Source organism: Fusarium proliferatum (assembly GCF_900067095.1).
Source record: "Fusarium proliferatum ET1 genome assembly, contig: FPRO_scaffold002, whole genome shotgun sequence".
Classification (NCBI taxonomy): Eukaryota; Fungi; Ascomycota; class Sordariomycetes; order Hypocreales; family Nectriaceae; genus Fusarium; species Fusarium proliferatum.
This window is the reverse complement of record NW_022194791.1, coordinates 4,064,819-4,085,885: the sequence shown is the minus strand read 5'-3', so window position 1 is coordinate 4,085,885 and position 21,067 is coordinate 4,064,819. Positions and strand designations below refer to the sequence as shown.

Below are 21,067 nucleotides of genomic sequence, written 5' to 3'. Positions count from 1 at the left end.
AGTGCAAGACTTTTTACAGTAGATGATCCCGAAACCCTTTTCCCCGTCTCGTTTGTTTAGCTCAGAATATCATCATCTTGCTGTTGGTCGGTACCTGATGTATTCCCTACCTAGCCTGGAGCCTGCAGCCTGGTCGTGTGCTGCCGCCTTGGTTGGGTCGGGCGTATATCCAGGCGCCAATATCATGGTGACGTTTTCATTGAGATGGATGTGGATCAGTTTGTATCAGATCACCCCTACACCTGGAGCGTTTCTCGGCTGTTGGAGGCGCTCCAAAATATTAGAGTCTTACATAGTGCCCTGTCTGTTCTCTCTTACTGTGTCATGTCTGGCGTCGACAAGGATTGTTTTGAAGAGTTGAATCATGTATAGTGGGGTAGCTCGCTTTACCTACAGCAGATCTCTCTCAGGTAGAGTGCGACTGTGTGACGAAGCTGTTGTTTACTATGTTTAGAAGTGAGCAGGGGACAAAAAAGCTCACCCTTGTCAAAGAGAGATCGTGATACGGAATCTCCAATCAACAAAAGAACGATGACAAGCCTTTCTTTCTTTCAGTCAAGATGCGCATGATTGTTTCCTCATCAACTCAACCGACTAACGCATGTACTCAGCTCCAAGCTTGGCCATTTGTCATCCCTTGCTCGCCGCTCACATAAGAGTACCAAGGCAGTGAGGCACACGACCAAATTCCTCCTCCCTGTTTTGAACAAACCCCAATATTCTTGGCGTCGTGTCACCCAACATCCATGGTGATCCAGAATCTTGTCTGCTTGTCCTGTGAATATTGGATCAACTCCTGCGTATTACGTCGGTTACGCCGAGTCGTAATTGGGGCGTACTTGGGAAAACTTTGCAGCCTTATTTGTGCAACTAGGCACGAGAGTTCCGATTCAAAGAGACCAGACTGCCAGATTTCCCCTGGCTAAGATCATGATGGTCTGGCGCCTTCATACCAGTTCCCTTCGGATGATGGATCACACCTCAAAAGCCAGATGCTATCCCCGGAATTCCAGTCCAGCCATCTCCCCGCTAGTGGTGTCCTATGCGCCTTGGCTTACCCGCGCTGTATGCAAGAGGGCTAGTGCCAAGATTATCTGCAAATCAGTTGGCCATGCCCCGTTGTTCGTCGGCAGGCAGATGACAAAATAAATCGTACACTATGATCCGTGATGAAACATGACTTTCCAGCTGTCTAGGAAGGCCACGAAGTTGCATGAACCGAGCTCTGATAGCTTCAAAGGTCCAATCAGATATTTAGAGGTGTTTTTCGTAATTCAATGACTTGCAGAAAGTCTAAAAGCTAAAATCAACATCCAGTAACAACCTAGAATAATTACTTCAACCACACACCGAAAATACTGCCCCACTCCACCGCCAAAAATTGTAAATTTTTGGACATGGCTGCAGTATCACGTAGAGCAGCCTCAATCGCAGAGCGCAAGCGGGCATCTTTGAGGTAATCTCTGTCGCTACTTGTACCAGGCGCTGCATCTCACAAAATTACAATGCCTCATAAGGATGCTGACCACCCCGTGGTCAAGCGCCAGAAGACTGCGGCGCCCGCCAGTGCTTCAAAAGCTGCTTCAGACTCGTCGAGAATCTTCGCGCCCTTCCGTGTATGTCCATTCGACTGAGAGTTGTGCTCCAATAGCTAATTTTTATGCCTCAGACTGTCGGTCTAGTATCACCTACGAGTGTCCCCTTCACATCGATCCCTCTCGGAAAGACCACCTTTCAAATCTCAACCTCAGTTGGCCGATCTATTCAGACCTACGATCTTCGTCGCGGATTGAACCTCGTCTTCATCACTCGCCCGCAAACCCCCGCCGACATCACCGCGACTCTCGCCTGGAAGGAAAAGATTTTCGCGGCATGGGGCGGATCAAAGAAAGGCGAATCTCAAGGTATCTGGGTGTTCCAGAGGAGCAAGAAGGTCGATGAGCTTGCGCTGCCCTCAGACCTCGACGAGCCTGTCAAGCAAATTCTTATCCTGGGAATATGGACTATCGTCGCTGCTACTACGCGAATCGAGGTTTTCAAGACGGCCACCCTGGAGCACTACACCACTATTCACACTACGCCTGCTAACAACCGTGGCAACGAAATAACTGGCGGCATTGTTTCTATGCCAACTTTCCTCAACAAGATTTTCGTGGGTCGCAAAGATGGCTGGGTCGAGATCTGGAACGTCAGCACCGGCAAGCTCATTTACACTATTCTTCCTCCGGCTCCCGACTGCGGTTCTGTAACATGCCTGGAACCTAGCCCTGCTCTGTCTCTTCTGGCTATCGCCTATTCTGAAGGCACTCTCATCATCACAAATGTTCTAACCGATAAGGTCACTCTTCGCATCGAGGCTGGAAGCTCAGAGGCGCAGGTCAACTCAATTTCTTTCCGGACTGATGGTATGGGAGCGGGTAATGATGGACGAAAGGATGGCGTTATGGCTACGGCGACAGCTGCTACTGGAGATGTCACATTTTGGGATTTGAATGGTGGTGGTCGTGTTATGGGTGTCTTGCGAAGCGCTCATAACCCTCCTTCTTACGATGGACCGCTTGTCCGTGGTGGGATTAGCAAGATTGAGTTTCTCCCTGGACAACCAGTGGTGGTGACCAGCGGTCGCGATAACTCTCTCAAGTCCTGGATCTTCGATGAGACACCTTTCTCTCCTATCCCTCGAATTCTCCACTCACGCAGCGGCCATGCTGGTCCTGTCAACTGCCTCGAATTCCTTCCTACCGACTTTGAGGGTGCCGATGCCGGTAACAAGTGGTTGCTCAGTGGTGGACAAGATCGAAGCCTCTGGGGATGGAGTCTGCGCCGTGATGGTCAGAGCACAGAGTTGAGTCAGGGTAACATTCGCAAGAAGGCCAAGAAGATTGGCATTCTAGCCACAAACGCTCTATCACATGGACCTACAACAACCCTGGAGGACCTCAAGGCCCCTGAGATTACTTGTATGGCATCCTCATTGAACCGAGATGGTGGCATTGGTGCTATGCCCGGCAACCAGCCTATATGGCAAAAGTCTCGAGACAAGAAGAAGGCCCAGGATGCTGAGGTCAGTGGTATGACTGGTTGGGAGAGTGTCGTCACCGCTCACAAGAACGATCCTTATGCCAGGACATGGTTCTGGGGCCGAAAGCGAGCTGGTAGATGGGCTTTCCCTACCGGAGATGAGACCAACGTTTCTACCGTTGCTATCAGCCCCTGTGGTACCTTTGCGCTTGTTGGTGCTGAATCTGGTGGTATTGATATGTACAACCTTCAGTCAGGAAACCATCGCCAACGATTCCCTTCAAGATTGACACCGGGTCAAGCTCGTCAGCTCAAGATGCAGCAACTACGGCAGGCGGACGATATCGTACAAATGCATGCCGAGGCTACTCGCCAGTTCCCCGTTGGCACCGGGAAGCATACTAAGCGTATTACTGGCCTTGTTGTCGATTCCATGAACAAGAACGTGGTGTCTTGTTCTCTGGATGGCAAGATCAAATTCTGGGACTTCTTGACTGGAAACCTATTAGAGCAGATTGACTGGGCACCCATGACATTCCCAACCGGATGCAGATACCACCCCGCGAGCAATCTCCTTGCTTTCTCATGCGACGATCTGTCAATTCGAGTGGTGGATATGGAGACAAAGAGAACTATTCGTGAGTTCTGGGGACCTCAAGGTGCTATCAACGATTTCTGCTTCTCTAACGATGGACGATGGATCATCGCTGCTTCCCAAGATTCTGTCATTCGTGTATGGGATCTTCCCACGAGTCACTTGATCGATGCTATTAGACTCGAGAAGCCTTGTAAGGCACTGGCAATGTCTGTTACTGGCGAATACTTGGCTGCAACAATCGAGAACGAGTTGGGAGTAACGCTCTGGACCAACAAAGCCCTGTTCAAGCATGTTCCCACACGCCAAATCTCCGAGAAGGAGATTGGTCAAGTCTCTGCTCCTACAGTATCCGGCGAGAACAGCCATGGTATGCTGGAGGGTGCGTTTGAGGAGGAGCAAGCTGAGGACGAGGACACTGTGGTGGCACCAACAATTGAACAGCTCAGCTCTGAGCTCACAACACTGTCATTGGTTCCCAAGAGCCGTTGGCAAACATTGCTGCACCTGGATCTTATCAAGGAGCGAAATAAGCCCACCGAGGCCCCCAAGGCCCCTGAGAAGGCACCCTTCTTCTTGCCTTCGACGACAGGAAAGGAGAACCCTATGGCTTCTAAGCTCCAGGGTGAGAGTGAGGCAGAGAGCAGCTCTCGCATCACAAGAGTCGAGAAGGCTCGTTTTGAGGAGGTTCTCAGCACCAAGCTCCGTGCTGGAGCAGAGACCGGAAGTTGTAAGTCGCATTTCTCCCACATTACAATTTATGTATACTAACGCATCACAGATGATGAATTCATTGAGCATCTCAAGTCCCTCTCCCCTTCAAGCGCAGATCTCGAACTTCGCTCGCTTTCTATCGGCGATGGCGATGAGGACTCGAATGAACTGTTACACTTTATCCGCGCTTTGACGGCTCGTCTCAAGACTCGTCGAGACTATGAGCTTACTCAGGCGTGGATGACCGTGTTTCTGCGATTACACTTTGATCTGGTGATGGAGAACCAGGATCTGTTGGCGGCGTTGAGCGAGTGGAAGTCATATCAAGAGAAGGAGTGCAACCGGTTGGACGGACTGGTTGGATACTGCAGTGGTGTGGTTAGCTTCCTGAGAAGTCCAAGGACGTAAGAAGCATGAAATAGTATCTTGTTGATGTTGAAATAATGGCGTTTGATTTCATGGCATGAGGAAGCATCAGGTATACTAGACAATAGAATATTCGATCCCGACGTCCTTATAATAATGTCTCTTTGCTAATGGTTCATCTCTTCAAATCGTTATTCACTGATTCTCGTGAACCTCGTCTGCAATCCCATTGAAACGAGCCACTCTTCTCTTCATTCTCTCCTCCCGTCTCCAATTTATAGAAATACAGGGCTTTCTACTCCCCCTCTTGCCGCTTTGATTTTTCAAGCAATTCATCCTATACGTCCTGGTTCACCGCGTTTGTTGCGCGTTCACGCTGTCATTCGTATTATGATCGAATGGTCGTCGCGGAAGCTTATGCGCCTGTGTTTGAAGAGGCAACCGCAGGGGTTGATCCCGGTTGGTTGGCGTCGGCATTCTAGACCTGCTCGGCGCCCCAGCCGGCATCTTCGGCCTCGCGCATGTTGCTGGGGGGCTCGATGGAGGGGATGAACTCGAGGGCGATGTAGCCGAGACCGACGATACCGATGATGCTACCAGCAATCTTGCTGAGGATGAAGTTGCCCAACAGAAGGCAGCCAATGAAGACGTAGACTTGGGAGTGTCAGTGGTGTACCAGAGTGGGCTTGTCCTAGGTATTACTTACAGACACCACGGCCGATGAAAGAGAACATGAACGAGGCATGTCGGGAGACCTGGGGAGGGATCTGAAACTCTGCGATCTGTTAGGCTTGGCGCATGGGAGGTTCGGTCAGTGTCGCAACGTACCGAGCAGAGCAATGACGAGACCAAAGACGATCATGTAAGCGCCGACAACAATGGGTTGACTACAAAGCCATTGTCAGTATCCGTGCTGTCGAGGTGTCGGCGCAGATTGGTTTGTACGTACAGGCCGAGATGGAAGATGGACGCGATACCACCGAGGACGGTGATAACACCAACAGCCAAGTTGACAATGCGGCTACAGTTGAAGGCGATGGTTAGCGACTTATTCTGGTGAAGATACTTATAGTGCAACGTAGCTAGCTAGGTACTCACAAGATGTCAGAGAGCTCCATGATGTTTGATTTAGGATGGATTTGAGGACTGCGCCGTAGAGAATCGAGGTAGTATCGAGTTTAATACTGAAAAGTATCGCGTAGGCAGCAGTTTAAGGGCAGTCGCGTCAAAAGGCAGACGAATTGTGATGGGAGGCGTATGTAAGTGTTGCAAGGTGACGAAGACGGACGGAGACGGGAGGTGAAAAAGCACAAGGAGCAAGATTACGTAGGTAGCCCCGAGTTTGAAGCTAACGACAGGCTACGCCTCAAAGCCCCCCAGAACGGGACCAACCTAAGCTTCAAGTTTTGGGGCTTGAGGGGGTCTTGGAATTCTTTTACGGGGGGTTCAACCAATGAGAATGCAGAGGCTGATGATCAGGAGTTGGTAGTGGAGTTGAAGCTTGGTTTTGGCGAATGACATCAAAGCGTTTCCAAAAACAGCAGAGAAAGCTCAAAATCAACCTCAAAAGACGAAGAAGAGAGAGAGAGAGACACTGAGATGAAGCATTCAAATCTTGGTTTATTTCCGAGGTTGGAATGATTACTTTGTCCTTGTTACGGAATGGCCCGGCTGTAAAAGGCTCGGGCCGTTGTCTTGCCCGTCAATGGCGCAACAAAGAACTCATGAATTTGAGCCGTAGAGCTATGCATCAGGCTCATCATGATACTCAACTACACAACATTCGAAATATTGGTATTATAGCTCATGTTGATGCTGTAAGTAAGAAACCAGAGATCACTTAATGACGAGCTCTCATAATTTACAGGGTAAAACTACTACTACGGAGCGAATGCTCTATTATAGTGGTGTCACGCAACGTGTTGGAGGTACGCAAATCTATATCTCAGACTCACTGACCAAATACACTAACAAAATGTAGACGTCGACTCTGGAAATACAGTGACTGACTTCCTCGACTTGGAGCGAGAAAGGGGCATCACCATTCAATCAGCAGCCATCACATTCCACTGGCCCAGACACCAAGCACTCGCACCAGGAGAACACGCAAAGACAATCAACCTCATCGACACTCCCGGGCATCAAGACTTTCGTTTCGAAGTTGACCGTTGTCTGCCCATTCTCGATGGCGCAGTCTGTATCATCGACTCAGTCAAAGGCGTTGAAGCTCACACAGAAAGAGTGTGGGGATCTGCTCATGAGTTCAAAGTCCCCCGTATAGTGTACTGCAACAAACTGGATCGAGAGGGTGCTTCGTTCAAAAAAGCCGTGCTTGAGATTGGTACGCGTCTGAAGGGATGGCCGCTTGTCTGCCAGATCCCTTGGTGGGAGAAGGAGGATTTTGTTGGTGTTATTGATATTGTCAACAGAGTCGGATACCGATGGAAGTCAGAACGTGAAAAGAAGCGATACAATACCGAGGAGCTGAAGGAGAAACTTTCAAGCTCAAACAAAGATCTTTTACCAGAAATTGAGACTGCGAGACAGGCTTTGGTTGAGGGTCTTGCGGATTTTGATGAGGCTATCATGGATGAGTTTCTGGCTGAGAACGAAAACATCGATGGTGCTTTGATAAAAGAGGCTATTAGACGAGTCATCAGAAGCGGTGATGGTCGGGTCATTCCAGTATTCGCTGGCTCAAGTTTCCGGCATATCGGTGTAGAGCCACTGATGGACGCTATCACAGATTATCTACCAAGCCCAGACGAACGTCCATCAGCAGAAGTCCGAGTCGGTTCAGCAAAGCATCGCTTGACAGAAGTTCTCGAAAACAGCCCCAAGTCCGCGAGGAATCAGGTTGCGTCTATTTCTTCGGTCTTCAAGGTCTTCAATCATCCCAAGGAGGGTGTCATCAGCTTCGTGCGAGTCTACCACGGCACTCTTACCAGAAACGCATCAAGTTTCAACACCAACATTCTAACACACGAAAAGCCAATGGGCATTCTTCAGATCGCTGCCAATAAGACACAGGATATTCAGTCGCTTGGTGTCGGACAGATTGGAGCTTTGAGAGGATTGAAGAAAGCCCGTACGGGTGATACGCTTGTTACGATGAATGCCAACAAGCCCATTCCTGAGAACTTCCGCCATGTCAAGATTCGACCTCCTGAGATCCCACCGCCCGTGGCGTTCCTTCAAGTTGAACCATACGGTAACGTTGCTGCTCAACAGCTCCAAATCGCTTTAGAAAACACTACACGAGAAGATCCAAGTCTACGGTACAGCCGAGATCCCAAAACAGAGCAGTTCACAATTCAGGGTATGGGAAAGCTTCATCTCGATGTGTCACTATACAACATGAAGCAAAAGTACAAGATCGATGCCGACTTCGGTCCTATCGAAGTTGACTACAAGGAATGCGTCACAGAGCCTACACGGCCACAACACACAGTCTTTGACCGTCCCGTTGCCGGCAAACCAGGTAAAGCCTCCTGCACCGTTGTCCTCTCGCCGCTTGAAGGCCATCATCACGACACTTTATTAGAGTCTTGTGTCGAGCGAGACGGTAACATATACCACGTCGCTATTCCCTTGACAGATGAGACTAGCACTCTCGACTTTGACCCAGAAGAGGCGAGGGCACAGCTTCTCAACGGAGCTATCGCAGGTCTGGCGAGGGGTCCTCGTCGTGCAGCGCCCATTCACGGGTGCCACGTTACCATCACACTGGACACAGAACCCGGCGCCTGTGAAACTCCCACGGGAGGACATTTCAGCACTGCCGCTAGGACTGCCGTCCAGGCTGCTCTTCGCGATGCTTTCGAGAAAGAGAAGATCGGCATTCTTGAACCTATCATGCATGTTACCATTACATGTCCAGAGGTTGTAGCCGGTACCGTACAGCATGATGTCACTGCTGGTGCTGGTGGTCAGGTTCTTGAGGTCAACGATCGATCTGCTGAGTCGACTGGAGAGGATCATATTGATGTGTCCAAGATTTACACCCCTCCTGATCCGTATGATTCTATCACTTCTCTACGTGGTAAGAAGTCTTCAGCTAGAGTTGTTGAGATTATTGCCAAGGTCCCGTACAAGGAGATGCTGGACTATGATAACCATTTAAGAAGCAAGACTGCGGGACGGCACTCGATGACTATGTCCTTTGACTCTTTCGCCAAGGTCGTTGGTCATCGCGAAAAGGGTCTGTAAGGGGGTGAAGTCAAGAGCATGGTGGAGGATTTGTATCACGATGTATGGAAACTAGATGAAAGAGAAACTTGTATAATATGTACCAAATGCTATCTATGAACAAACAAAATGCCGGGTCCTATCAACGTCTACTGCGTAGAGCTAGGGTATTGCCGTCTATGCTACTGAACTCAAGAATAACGCCAGGGGAAGAAACATCGCTCACATGCTCATTCCATGCTATGACTTGAAGAAAGATAAGGAAGAATCCATCTTAGATGGATCGCTTCTTGAGGCCGCAGGTCTCGAGGCACTTGTCAACACCCAGAGCAATGCTCTTAGGAACAGCCTGGCGGACCTTGTCGATATCCTCACCGGCGATGCTCTGGCCAAATGTGGCAGCAATGACATCGTCGCTCAGAGACACAAGCTCATCAGCGATCTGACCAGTGCCAAAGTCCTCAGTTGCAAAGGTGGCGATGAAGGTAGCGGGTTCGCAGTCGGGGTTGAACTGAGTATGGATAGAGCCTTGGTAGAAGGGAGTCATCATGTTGGCTGTAAGCTCGGTGCGGATAACACGACGCTTGCCATCCTTGTCGAGGACGCCGTTCTCAGGGACCATCTCGGTGATGAGACGGCCGGAGGTGACGACTTGGAGTTCGGCGGAGCGAGGGTGAACGTGAAGAGTGTTCATGCCACAGGCTGATAACATGTTAGTGCTGTTGTATCGAGATGATATAAGAGAAACTCACGATCGATTCTGCCAAAGGCCATACCAGCACCAGTGCCAACAAGAGCAGGGAAGTTGGCACGGTTAGCAGCGATGAGCTCGCCGCCCTTTCCAGGGTTATCCTGCTTCTTGTTGAAGTCAAAGACAAAGTCATCGTCCTCGGGGAGGAGAGCAAAGCGGTCAGCGGCACTGAAGATATGTTAGTCATGTGGTCTTGGCCAAGTCATCATCTTTGGGGGCTGCTTACGTATCAGCAAGTCGAAGCTGGGCAGTCAGACTGAGAGGCTTGCTAGAGTCTCCTCGGCGGGTGTTGCGAGGAGCTGCCTCGGCGAAGGAGGTGAAGGCCAGGACGGCAGAGACGAGAGCAGTGGTGAACTTCATTGTGAAGGATGTTGAGATGTTGAAGGATAGAGTTTGAAGGGGAAAGTGAGATGAGATGAGACGAGATGATGAGACTGTTGTGAATGTAAGACTTGTAATGCTTGAGTGATGCTATGAATGATATCTCCAAACTCGACCGGACACCACCATCTTCTTATACCCATATTCTCATCTCCAAATAACCACATGAACCCAGGCACAAGACTCACGATGCTGAGCTGTGCTGAGCTGTCAGACCAAGGCCCAGGCCAGGAACAAGACAGCCTCAGAGGCTCTGCATAGTCAAGTCAAAAATAGTCAACATCCTACGGAAGATGGCATATCCGTCTTGTTTACCAGCCTCATCCTAGCGGCCTTGGTGCTGAGCGAGTGTCGCTGATTGGTGGTTTGCCGCTATTTCGAGGGTTCGTGGGCTGTGCAAGCGACGCCAACGCGCAGTAATCGCCGACCCCCTCCCTTTCTCCTCCAAAAATAATCGAGTAAGCGCTTCTGCGATGAGGGATGGATTCCTGTCAGCACCAACGGCATTTTAATTCTCACGGAGACTGAATGATCCGGTGAAAGTGTCGAATGAGATGGGTTTGTTGGATTTGTTGGCCAGGTTTCCCCGGGTTGAGTGAGGAATAAACTGGGGTTTTCTGCGTTATAATTATCATCGGCCTCTATTATGGGCTACGTGTGTAAGCACAGCCGATTTAGAGATGTTTTGTTTCTTGTCTAGAATGAGAGGAAACATCCCCACTGTTTGTAAACATTTCGCTTATCTTTCTTTGGTTTGTGGTTCTCACAGATTCCAGCACTGTCAGCATATCGTTCAGAGAAACAGGAACAAGTCATCAACACCAACTTCATTGGTATAAAGTCAATTATATTAGACGTTTCAGCTACATGCTTCGTAGATCTTCGATATGTAATCAAGACGTCACAAACAAACTCCAATGGTTTTGAAACTTGAAACATTTTCATCATTGTGGCTTCAGCGCCATGCAGGTCATCATCCCCTTTGTTCTCTTAAGCCGTGCGCCACTCCCGCCTGGTGCTCGTCATAACTATTGAGTGTTTATTGTTTGAGTTGAGACGAGACACGGCTTAATAAAATTACCTGCCCTTTATCCACGGGCGAAAACACCTAGTTCTGAAACCGTCAACTACCGACCACGATCTGATTGATTCGATCGTATAACCTAGATTTACCCTGGAGCATCGTGTCTTTTTTGCTTCAATCTCAGCCATCCTTTCATTCATCAACGAGTTCTTGTCACAAGTAATGGCTTGGTATGGTTCAGATTCCAATTGAATCATAGTATAAAAAGCTATGCTTGATTTATACTGCTAAACTACCGAGACATTCCATTGTCACAGATCTCAATATCTCAGCTTCATCAGAAGTTGGCAGAATGGATAGGGGCGGTCGTGGCATGTTGTCCTCCTGCACCCCTTCAACTTGTCCATTCCCACTGGCAGGATGGAGGCGAGCATGAATCGCTTGTCCTTATCGCATTACATGGATAATATGCATTGATCAGTCCCCGGATGCTATGAATCCTAGGAATGTTTAGCGATTTTAAGCGACATTCGGATCCTCAGTGATGCGATATCGGTGGTTCGTATCGTATAATGCCCCTCTTTGAATGTATCGTTCAGCTGAAGGGAAAGGAAAAGGAAAAGGAAAAGGAAAAGGAAAAGGGATTGAGAATTTCCAAGACAGTTTTCAGTTTGAATCACACCGACATTCGAAACGGAAGAGATTCCATGCGAGAGTCTTTACTTGTAAGACATGTAGCACCTATCGAGTCAACCTCCACGCTGAAGGAAGGAAGCTGTTGAGTCACGTGTGAGTGCGACTGTGTCGATCTCGTCCTGTCATTCTGGTTCACGACATCTTCAGCCTAACTTATACTGCTCGTATAAGCGGCTCATAAATATCGAGATGGCGCCAAACGTGTTTATATTATCCCGAAACTTGTGGTTTCTCGTACGGATATTGTCAACTTTATTCCACCGACCATTCACACTAAACAGGGGAGCATGACGTCGATCTTCAGCCGAATACACTAACAAACAGTGAAATTACTGACCCCTCTTTGGAAGGTGACTGCTGCTATCAATTTTATTTTGACGAGGAGAGCTGACTCGCCCTCCAGAATTCAGCACTCAAGCGCGTCTCCCTGGCCAATTGTGAGTGGCACAGCACGCGTTGAGTAGGCTATCAGTTGTGGCTCCGAGCCATCTGGGGACTGCTTGAACGCTAACCAAAGACACATTGGCCCAGAAACCATGGTTACAAAGGTTGCGGGAAAAACCACTCGTCAGGGGCTTTAAGAGCCAACGGGCCAATGTGAGCCTCTGTCGCAAGCCACAGAAAAACGTCCAGGGGTAGCGTGTCGAGAGTGCAACGACACAGACTCCAGTTCCTTAAATCAGGGACGAGACAATCCAGAATCAAAATCTGAATCTGAACGAGAAACAGAACCGAGACAATGGTGGTTAGATGACCTGAATGCCCTGAACCCCAGGATCTCTCTTACAGCGAGCCTTGGTGGAAAACGATGCCGTTGCCCCATCCGGCCCTCGTTCCGAACATGCTGGTACCATGGGCCGCAGAGTCTTCCCTCTTTGGCATCGACAGCTGCACAATTAAGCATCGCCTTGACATGATATGGTTGACTCTAATCTGCTCCGAGCGTCATCCCCTGAGCCAAGAACTCGAACCAGGCACCGTCTCAGCAGGATTGGCTAGATCGAGGCCAGGGGTCAGACATGCCGACGCCTGATTGGAGACGGTTACATTACTCGACCACCCCGTCACAGGAGGGCATCCACACAGGAACAGGGTCTCTCACTTCCATGCAGGTACCGTGAGGCCATGGCTCAGCATGGGGCCTGACCACGAGCCCACTCAGACGAGGCCCTCGCCTACGGCTCAATCTCCTTGTTGTGGGTGACTGCGCTGGTGTCCGCGCTTCTGCCCATGGCTCATTTCCTGGGGATCCATATCCATCTCGTGGACCTGTCGATCTCTTAATATTCATGTCCTTGCTTCCTTGCCTGTCACTCGTTCTTTTTTGTTTCCTTGCTTTGTTAAAACGTTTCTGTCGCTGGTCCGCGAGTTCATCGACTTTTCCTCGTCAGCTGCATCACTCGTTCTGTTGCTCGACGACAATTACACTCTTTTTTACTCAAACGCCTGTCAGGATATATGTCTCGTTCGTGACAATAGTTGAAGGACTGGAGGTATTCGCGCATATAAAATAAGAACAACCGTTCTGGAATTTACCGAAACGAAATCGACTCGTATTCATCGACGACAATCTCAATGAGACTCATCAACCTTTCGGCTGCCCTTCTGGGCGCCTTGTCTGCGCCATCAATGGTCGCTGGCAAGCAACACGGTCACCGTCACAATGGGTTTGAGCACTTGCGACAACATCTTCCCGTCCAGTCTTCGACTCTTGAGAAGCGTGGTGGACAATGCCAGTTCCCTACCGATGACCCCAACATGGTCGCCGTCACTCCCGATGCGAAGAACGCCGGTTGGGCTATGAGCCCCGATCAGGAGTGCAAGCCCGGATCTTACTGCCCTTTTGCCTGCAAGCCCGGTATGGTTATGAACCAATGGGATCCGGATTCCACTTATGAGTATCCCGCTTCAATGGTACGCCTGACCTGTGTTATCTAGTAACTTCGGTGCACGCAGCTAACACTCTTCAGAACGGAGGTCTCTTCTGTAACAAGAACGGTGAAATTGAGAAGCCTTTCGAGGGCAAGCCCAACTGTGTTTCTGGCACTGGCTCCATTGAGGCTGTCAACAAGTGTGGTTCCAAGATGTCTTGGTGCCAGACTGTCCTGCCTGGTAACGAGGCTATGCTTATCCCTACTCTTGTCACTTCTAGCGCAACTCTGGCTGTTCCCGGATCTTCATACTGGTGCTCCACCGCTGCTCAGTAAGTCACATAAGTCTTGTTGATCATCGAAGATCTCTAACGATCATACAGCTTCTACATCAACCCCCCTGGCACTGGTGAGGAGGGCTGCATCTGGGGTACCGAGTCTGAGCCCATTGGTAACTGGAGCCCCTACGTCGCCGGTGCTAACACTGAGGCCAACGGCCAGACCTTTGTCAAGATTGGTTGGAACCCTATCTGGGAGGACTCAGCTCTGAAGAGCAAGCTGCCCGACTTTGGTGTTGAGATTCAGTGCCCCGACGGCGGTTGTAATGGTCTCCCTTGCAAGATCGACCCTGCCAACGGTGAGGGCAACGTTGGCAGCAGCCTTTCCGCTAAAGGTGCTGGTGGCGCTGCCTTCTGTGTCGTTACCGTGCAGAAGGGTAGCACTGCTCAGATCGTTGCCTTCTCTTCTGGCAAAGGCTCATCCGGCGGTGATGATGATGATGAAGAAACCGAGTCTTCTACCGCCGAGGCTGAGCCCTCTACAACAACCCAGGCCAAGGTTACTACTTCTAAGGAACCCGTTGTCTCTACCACCGAGGAGCCTTCGACTACCGCTGAACCCACTACTTCGGCTCTCCCCACCACCACTTCCTCAACCTCCACCAGCACTACCAGTGTTGAGACTACCTCTTCTGCTGAGTCCAGCAGCACCACCGAGCAAGAGACTTCTTCCGAGACTTCCTCCGAGGAGCCTACCTCAACCATCTTCACCACTGCTACTTCCAAGACCACCAAGCACAAGAGCACCAAGAAGATCTACCCTACTGTCAAGCCTGGTATCTTCCGTGAGAACGGAACCTCTACCTACACCTCCGAGTCCGAGGAGACCGCTGCGGCCACTGAGGTCGACTCTGGAGCGGCTCCCACTCAGTCCAAGGAAAGCGAGGCAGGTCGCCACCAAGGCAACACTGCTGTCGCTGGCCTTGTCGTCGCATTCATCGCCGCCGCTTGTTTCTTCTAATTTCTATATCCTTTGACGACCACTTACCACTGTCTTGACGCAGCTGGCATTCTCTTCACTGAAATTATTTTCTACGACATTCCTTTATTACTGGTACTTTACATATATTATCAAGCCAACTACCTATCGGCGATAGTGTCTATTGTCTTATTACTAGGTTACTCAGGAGTCTTGTGGCTCTTGGGAAGTCTAGCTGCTAATACCCGCCCCGGGCACAATATTCTTCAAGAGTTCCTTGTCTGGGCTCTTGTGGGCTCGTGGGCATTATATACAAGTTTCAACGCTTCGTTTCACGGTCGATATACCCTTTTTTGCACACATTGGAGACTTTTTGGATGTTTGGAGAAAACAAGCGATGGTTTTAAGTTTATTCTCGCGATTAACGACGTATGCACACATGAATCAGAGAGTTTAGGAGGGGGAAACTTCTTGTACGGTTGTTGAAAAAAGCAGGAGATGGTGTGGTTTAGTCGATGGGATGATGCTCGGCCATCTCGGCTTATTATTATATAAAAACACTTTTTTGATTAGACATATTTAATGGGTGTGATGAGCGTTATCGCACGCAGCTACTGGAAAAGAAATATGTGTCTGGTCGTTTTGATTGCCACAAGTACATCCTCATATTATAGCCATACTCTAATCTTACTATCCCCTGGGTATCATACAGGAAATGATATTATACAAACGCCATCAAGATGAGTTATGATCTAAGTATCCAAGCTAGGCGATCTAGCTCGACCGCCCATCTCTCCTTGCCTTTTTACTCCTTGACCCAGCCAGGTACCTCATCAGGATCGTAATCTTCATATCTCCTTTCTCGGTTTATTTGCCAGACGTTGGGCCAGCCAGCAAGCACAGGGCTGCCCTTGGCTTTGGCGCCGATAATAGCAAACCGTCCTTGCCCATGAGCGATAAACCCATGCATCAAGCCCTGCTGAACAAGCGTTGCGACAGTCATCTCCACGTCCTCGAATGTGACCTCTGCGTTGCCCCAGATCATACCCTCATTTGGCCGGAGAGATTTGGGTCCTCCGGGTGGCGGAGCTAGTGTAGATGTGGCCTCGGGATTTTGAGCATTGTTCTCGAGGGCTTTCATAAGGAGTGGGTTGACGCTTTGAGAACGACCAAGTGAGCTTGGTCCTGCAGGGAGCCAACCTTCAAGGCGGTGTTGAAGGTACACCGCGAGCGTGTGAAGGTCTGCAAGGTCAAGTGTCGCGGCTTTTCGGGATGATGCATCGGTTGGCGGGACGTATGTGAGGAGAAAAGTCTTTCTGCTTAGTGAGCGCCAGAGCAGAGGTCTTAGTCGGTTACTGAGGGTTAAAAGCAAGCCCTTCTCAAAGAGCCATGTCTCGTGTTGCGCAAGATGCTGCTGAAATTGGATGAAGTTGCCAGATCTGATAGCCTGGCAAATGGGAAAGAAAACAGGCGCCAGAGTCTGGCATTCTGGGCGCTGAAGCAATAATTGTGATGGAAAGCGTCCAAGAAGGATATTGCAGGGGATAAGATATGTGAGAATGTTGGTCCGGTGGGAGACCAGCTGCGAAGGGGTCTGAAGGTATGCTCCCTCAAGGCACAGCGCAGCCCGGAGGTAGTGGTTGTTTGAGAAGTTGAAGCGACCTAGGTAGTAGAGGAACGTAACGCGCTGGGCAGCTGGGTAGAGAGATAGTGGCGGAGAGATGGTAGAAATGTTGACAAAGATCATTTTGGCGAGATGTGTTCTTCGGCACTTTTATCTGGTCAGCGATATATCTGATAGCGTATTGAGTTGTTACATACTGCAAACAGAAGCTTGAGGACCAGATTGGCAAACATGTAAACGCCAACCTTTTTGCCCTCTGGTTTCGAATAACGACCGCTGGATCGATCTGTGAGGCATGTTGTGAAGATCTTCTGGATGATTTCTGCTGAAGACTCGGCAATGCTTTTGTCCTCGTCTACAGCACGTAGGCGACGCGCTAGGTCAGGGCGTTTGTTCAAAGACATTGTGAGACGAGCCAGCGTCTCTGAGAGGGACATGCTCGTCTTGAGTAGCATGGCGCCGTAGGTAGGATGAGCAAAAGCAGTTGCGCAAGAGCTATAGTCTCAAATATTAGTTCTCATGACCATAATTCATCCGATATTTGATATCATACTTGACAAGGCCGCTAAGCAATTGGTGCGCGCCCAGTAAATCATCGTAATTGACGTCGCGCCAAAAGGCCATGTAGTCCTTCATGAAGGCCACAAAACCCGGCCACACAGTAGCCTGACCTTCTGGGACATCATCTTCCTGAGGTAATGTCCTTTCAACGATGTTGTCGAGGCCTTGTTGGCGGAATTGAGAGCGAAGCTCAGATGCGAGGTTGTGATATTGCTGAGGAGAATTGGGCTCTACCTGGAGCCAGGCGCGAAGCTCGTCGCCATTCTGAGTGCGGATGAAAGTGCGGATCTGGGTGAGAAAGTCGAGGACTAGAGGCATCGCGATTGATGGCGGCGACGGAGGGGAGAGAAGAAAAGGTAAGGATTGAGTTGAGAGATGATGTTAAGCTAAGCTTTAAGGTGAGTGAGGTCAGCGAGAGAGTGGAAAATAGTACGGCTCCACTGTCTCAGTATCTGTGAAAGGAACAGCAAGAACATCTCCCATTGTTCTTCATACACTCCCCAACTAAAATAGTCTCATTGCTAACCAATGAACTGAGGCCTAGCACAGGTATGGTTTACATCTTGCTAGTGGAATAAAGTGCTATTTTATGTGAGTGACGGCTCATCATGACAGCTTATGAGCAATATGGGATCGCGGGTGCTCGTCATGCTACCCTGCATTGAGAGATCATGACAACTGCTCAGGAGTTGGTCCTCAGAAGTAATGGCATACCCATAGCAGGCAAAAACACAAGCTGCACTGAAATAACCTTCCTTACTATTATTCAATTTTTTATTTTATTTTACTTTGTTCCTCTACTATCAATCATAAATATTCTATCGTTATAACTTTTATACAGACTCAACACGCTGGACAACCAGTGCAGTCGCAGCACCACCGCCGTTGCAAATAGCAGCAACTCCATACTCACCAGGCTTAAGCTGATGTAGCAGGGTTGTCAAGATTCGTGAACCAGAGCTGCCAAGAGCATGGCCCAGTGAGATAGCACCACCCAGAGGGTTAACCTTGGCCCCCTCAAGACCCAGAATCTTAGAGTTGGCCAGGATCACACTGGCGAAAGCCTCGTTAAACTCCCAGATGGCAACCTGGTCCTTGGTGATACCGGCACGCTCGAGAGCAATGGGGACAGCCTTGGCGGGAGCGATAGGGAAGTCAATGGGAGAAGTGGCAGCATCAGCGTAACCGCAGATCTTGGCCAAGACACGGGAGCCAGAGCCGTACTGTTGGGCAATGGCCTTGCTGCCCAGAACAAGAGCACTAGCACCATCGTTCAGAGTCGATGAGTTGGCGGCGGTGACAGTGCCGCTTCCGTCACGAACGAAAGCAGGCTTGAGGGTAGGGATCTTATCGAACTTGACCTCGTTGAATCCCTCGTCGGTGTCGATAACAGTCTCGCCCTTTCGTGACTTGACGGTGACGGGGGCGATCTCGTCAGCAAAGGCTTTGTCGGCCCAAGCCTTTTGCGCATTGCGGTATGACTGGATAGCGTACTCGTCCTGCTGCTCTCGGGTAATCTTGTAGTTCTTGACAGTGTTCTCAGCGCAGTTGCCCATGTGGAATTGATCGTAGACATCAGTCAGACCGTCCTTAATAAGACCATCCTCCATCTTAACATGGCCAAAGGCGGGAAGACCACTGGCGCGGGGCACGTAGTATGGGACCTGGGACATGTTCTCCATTCCACCGGCGATCTGAGCCTCAGAGAGACCCAGCTGAATGTTCTGAGCAGCCAGAGCGACGGCCTTGAGTCCAGAGGCGCAGACCTTGTTAATAGTGGTAGCCTCGATCTCCTTGGGCAGACCGGCGAAGATGGCGGCCTGTCGAGCAGGCGCTTGGCCAACGGAACCCTGAAGCACATTGCCCATGTATACATCGGTGATCTTCTCGACGGGGACCTTTGACTTTTCCAGGGCCGACTTGATAGCGACAGCGCCGAGCTTAGGAGCCGATACTGACAGGAACGAGCCGTTGAACTAGGAATATGTTAATAATAAGTCGGTACAGGCATCATTCGAATTAAAGGACACTGTACCTTTGCTGTAGGGGTTCGGGCGGCGCTCAGGATATAGGCGTCCTGGATCTCCTTGCGCAAAGCAGGCCGTGTAGAGAACTGTCGCGCGCCATTCACATGTCCAGCAAGCTGAGCCAGCCGGCCAGCGGATCTTAGTTGAGCAGGAGACATTTTGATGTGTATAAGGGGGTATCAAGACGTAGCAGGACAGGCAGAACGGAGGGAAAGAAGAGGATGGGAATGGACTGAAGGAATAAGTAAGAGAAGACGACCTCGGGTATCGTAGTAATATGGCAATATACATCCGCTTCGGTCCTCTTCGGCTTTCAGCGGGGGAGGGCCCGAGGTGGCGGCCACAAGCTCTCCCGTGCCGAGAGCTACAAATCCGGGGGAGTTTTACAGGTGACGTCGAGTCTGGGGTACAAGTTAAGCGGTGACATTGGCTTACAGTCCGAAGTACCTTTTTGTTAGACCTGGGGACGGACTCTTTCCACCGCTGCCTATATCATTATCGTGTAATCCATTTCAATTTGATAGCTTCTCCTTCATCGGAATTAGTTGTCGGTTCCGAAATCCCATGGTCTAGTTGCCAGAGCGGCCTTCGTCCACCGCGACCATGTGAAAGCTCCGGGTAGTGGGGGATGTAAAATAAGCATTTCGACAGTCAACCCTCAGGGAGCAAGAAAGCATCGGGCCTTTCGTATAGGATGTCAAAATAAACTCAGCAAAATGTATCATAAACCTGGGCTATATTCATACCAAGTTACCTAAATCTTTTTATCATTTAGGATCAAGGTCCTGAGTTTTCTTCCCTCCCCTAGCCAGCATACAATTATAAATAACCTTTGTCCAAGAGAGGGTCCTCATTAAGACTACCTATAGTAGAAAGCGGATTCGATGCTTATAAAGCATACCAAACACCTTTCAAATCTTTGCAGGCTCCGAGGATGCCTCGAAGTTATTGCGGCTCGGCCGGGTCACGTGTGGCTTTCTCGGTGAGAAGGTGAGGCCAAACGTTACTGAGTGGACCGCTCACCGTGCATTGATAGGCCAGGCCGATAAGCATGCTTGATTGGTAGAGTGCATCACCCAACTCCTCCGCTGTGGAATCCGAATCATCGACCAGCCTGTCCATGACCAATCTCCATCTCCGCTCATCATCTTGCACCGCCAAATCTTGAGACAGTGAATCGTGCATGCAAATCATTTCGCTTGATAGAAATATTCGTCAGGCATAGCATTCACGCTACGATCTCTCTCTTTCCAACATCATTCAGCTTCTATCCTAACGTCCGTTCTCGCCTTCGGACCCAGTCACTATCATGTCTACCGCTGCTCGTCGCCGTCTCATGCGAGACTTCAAGGTTCGCAATTTTTGACGATCAGCTCTAGATCAAACCTCGCTGACTCTCCCACGATAGCGCATGCAGACCGATCCTCCCGCCGGCGTCTCTGCTTCACCTGTACCAGATAATGTCATGACCTGGTTCGTACGCCCTCGCCGACATCGCCGATCCTGAACACAAATACTCATCATACGTCTTGTAGGAACGCCGTCATCATCGGCCCCGCAGACACTCCCTTTGAAGATGGCACCTTTCGACTTGTGATGCAGTTCGAAGAGCAATATCCCAACAAGCCTCCCCAAGTCAAGTTCATCAGCCAGATGTTCCACCCCAACGTCTACGCCACCGGAGAACTCTGCCTCGACATTCTGCAAAACCGATGGAGTCCTACGTATGATGTCGCCGCTGTCTTGACCAGCATTCAAAGGTGGGCAGCATAAATAGTAGCCGATTAAAGGCGTACGCTGATCTTTCAACAGTTTACTCAACGATCCCAACACCGGTTCACCTGCTAATGTCGAAGCTTCTAACCTATACAAGGACAACCGAAAGGAATACACCAAGCGTGTCAGAGAGACGGTGGAGAAGAGCTGGGAAGACTGAACGGCCAAACTCCAAAAGGACAGAGAACGGTATGCCAACGTGGACCTGTCCAGCA

At 49.9% G+C, this 21,067-nt stretch overlaps 8 protein-coding genes across 8 annotated transcripts; 4 read left to right on the top strand and 4 right to left on the bottom strand.

Moving 5' to 3' along the window:
- Positions 1–1,505: 1,505 nt before the first annotated feature.
- On the top strand, positions 1,506–4,738 carry FPRO_02458 (uncharacterized protein; the record flags this gene model as incomplete). The annotated part of the gene is made up of 3 exons (XM_031227438.1): positions 1,506–1,616; positions 1,670–4,346; positions 4,398–4,738. 3 exons carry the CDS (start codon positions 1,506–1,508, stop codon positions 4,736–4,738), a joined length of 3,129 nt encoding a protein of 1,042 aa, XP_031077875.1.
- A 436-nt stretch (positions 4,739–5,174) lies between these two features.
- FPRO_02459 (putative TVP15 Tlg2-Vesicle Protein) lies at positions 5,175–5,814 on the bottom strand (the record flags this gene model as incomplete). Its single annotated transcript, XM_031227437.1, has 5 exons — positions 5,175–5,350; positions 5,403–5,471; positions 5,525–5,583; positions 5,646–5,717; positions 5,795–5,814. 5 exons carry the CDS (start codon positions 5,812–5,814, stop codon positions 5,175–5,177), a joined length of 396 nt encoding a protein of 131 aa, XP_031077874.1.
- Positions 5,815–6,420: 606 nt separating this feature from the next.
- FPRO_02460 (uncharacterized protein) lies at positions 6,421–8,905 on the top strand (the record flags this gene model as incomplete). The annotated part of the gene is made up of 3 exons (XM_031227436.1): positions 6,421–6,513; positions 6,564–6,624; positions 6,678–8,905. 3 exons carry the CDS (start codon positions 6,421–6,423, stop codon positions 8,903–8,905), a joined length of 2,382 nt encoding a protein of 793 aa, XP_031077873.1.
- Positions 8,906–9,158: 253 nt separating this feature from the next.
- FPRO_02461 (uncharacterized protein) lies at positions 9,159–9,995 on the bottom strand (the record flags this gene model as incomplete). The annotated part of the gene is made up of 3 exons (XM_031227435.1): positions 9,159–9,586; positions 9,637–9,803; positions 9,862–9,995. 3 exons carry the CDS (start codon positions 9,993–9,995, stop codon positions 9,159–9,161), a joined length of 729 nt encoding a protein of 242 aa, XP_031077872.1.
- A 3,316-nt stretch (positions 9,996–13,311) lies between these two features.
- FPRO_02462 (related to Uth1p, Nca3p, YIL123w and Sun4p) lies at positions 13,312–14,906 on the top strand (the record flags this gene model as incomplete). The annotated part of the gene is made up of 3 exons (XM_031227434.1): positions 13,312–13,650; positions 13,707–13,939; positions 13,991–14,906. 3 exons carry the CDS (start codon positions 13,312–13,314, stop codon positions 14,904–14,906), a joined length of 1,488 nt encoding a protein of 495 aa, XP_031077871.1.
- Positions 14,907–15,669: 763 nt separating this feature from the next.
- Positions 15,670–17,367, bottom strand: FPRO_02463 (uncharacterized protein; the record flags this gene model as incomplete). Its single annotated transcript, XM_031227433.1, has 3 exons — positions 15,670–16,635; positions 16,686–16,983; positions 17,042–17,367. The coding sequence occupies 3 exons, from the start codon at positions 17,365–17,367 to the stop codon at positions 15,670–15,672; spliced, it is 1,590 nt and encodes a 529-aa protein (XP_031077870.1).
- A 515-nt stretch (positions 17,368–17,882) lies between these two features.
- Positions 17,883–19,234, bottom strand: FPRO_02464 (putative acetoacetyl-CoA thiolase; the record flags this gene model as incomplete). The annotated part of the gene is made up of 2 exons (XM_031227432.1): positions 17,883–19,025; positions 19,085–19,234. The coding sequence occupies 2 exons, from the start codon at positions 19,232–19,234 to the stop codon at positions 17,883–17,885; spliced, it is 1,293 nt and encodes a 430-aa protein (XP_031077869.1).
- A 1,151-nt stretch (positions 19,235–20,385) lies between these two features.
- FPRO_02465 (ubiquitin-conjugating enzyme E2-17 kDa; ubiquitin-protein ligase 2) lies at positions 20,386–21,012 on the top strand (the record flags this gene model as incomplete). The annotated part of the gene is made up of 4 exons (XM_031227431.1): positions 20,386–20,427; positions 20,485–20,549; positions 20,612–20,836; positions 20,889–21,012. The coding sequence occupies 4 exons, from the start codon at positions 20,386–20,388 to the stop codon at positions 21,010–21,012; spliced, it is 456 nt and encodes a 151-aa protein (XP_031077868.1).
- Positions 21,013–21,067: the final 55 nt, after the last annotated feature.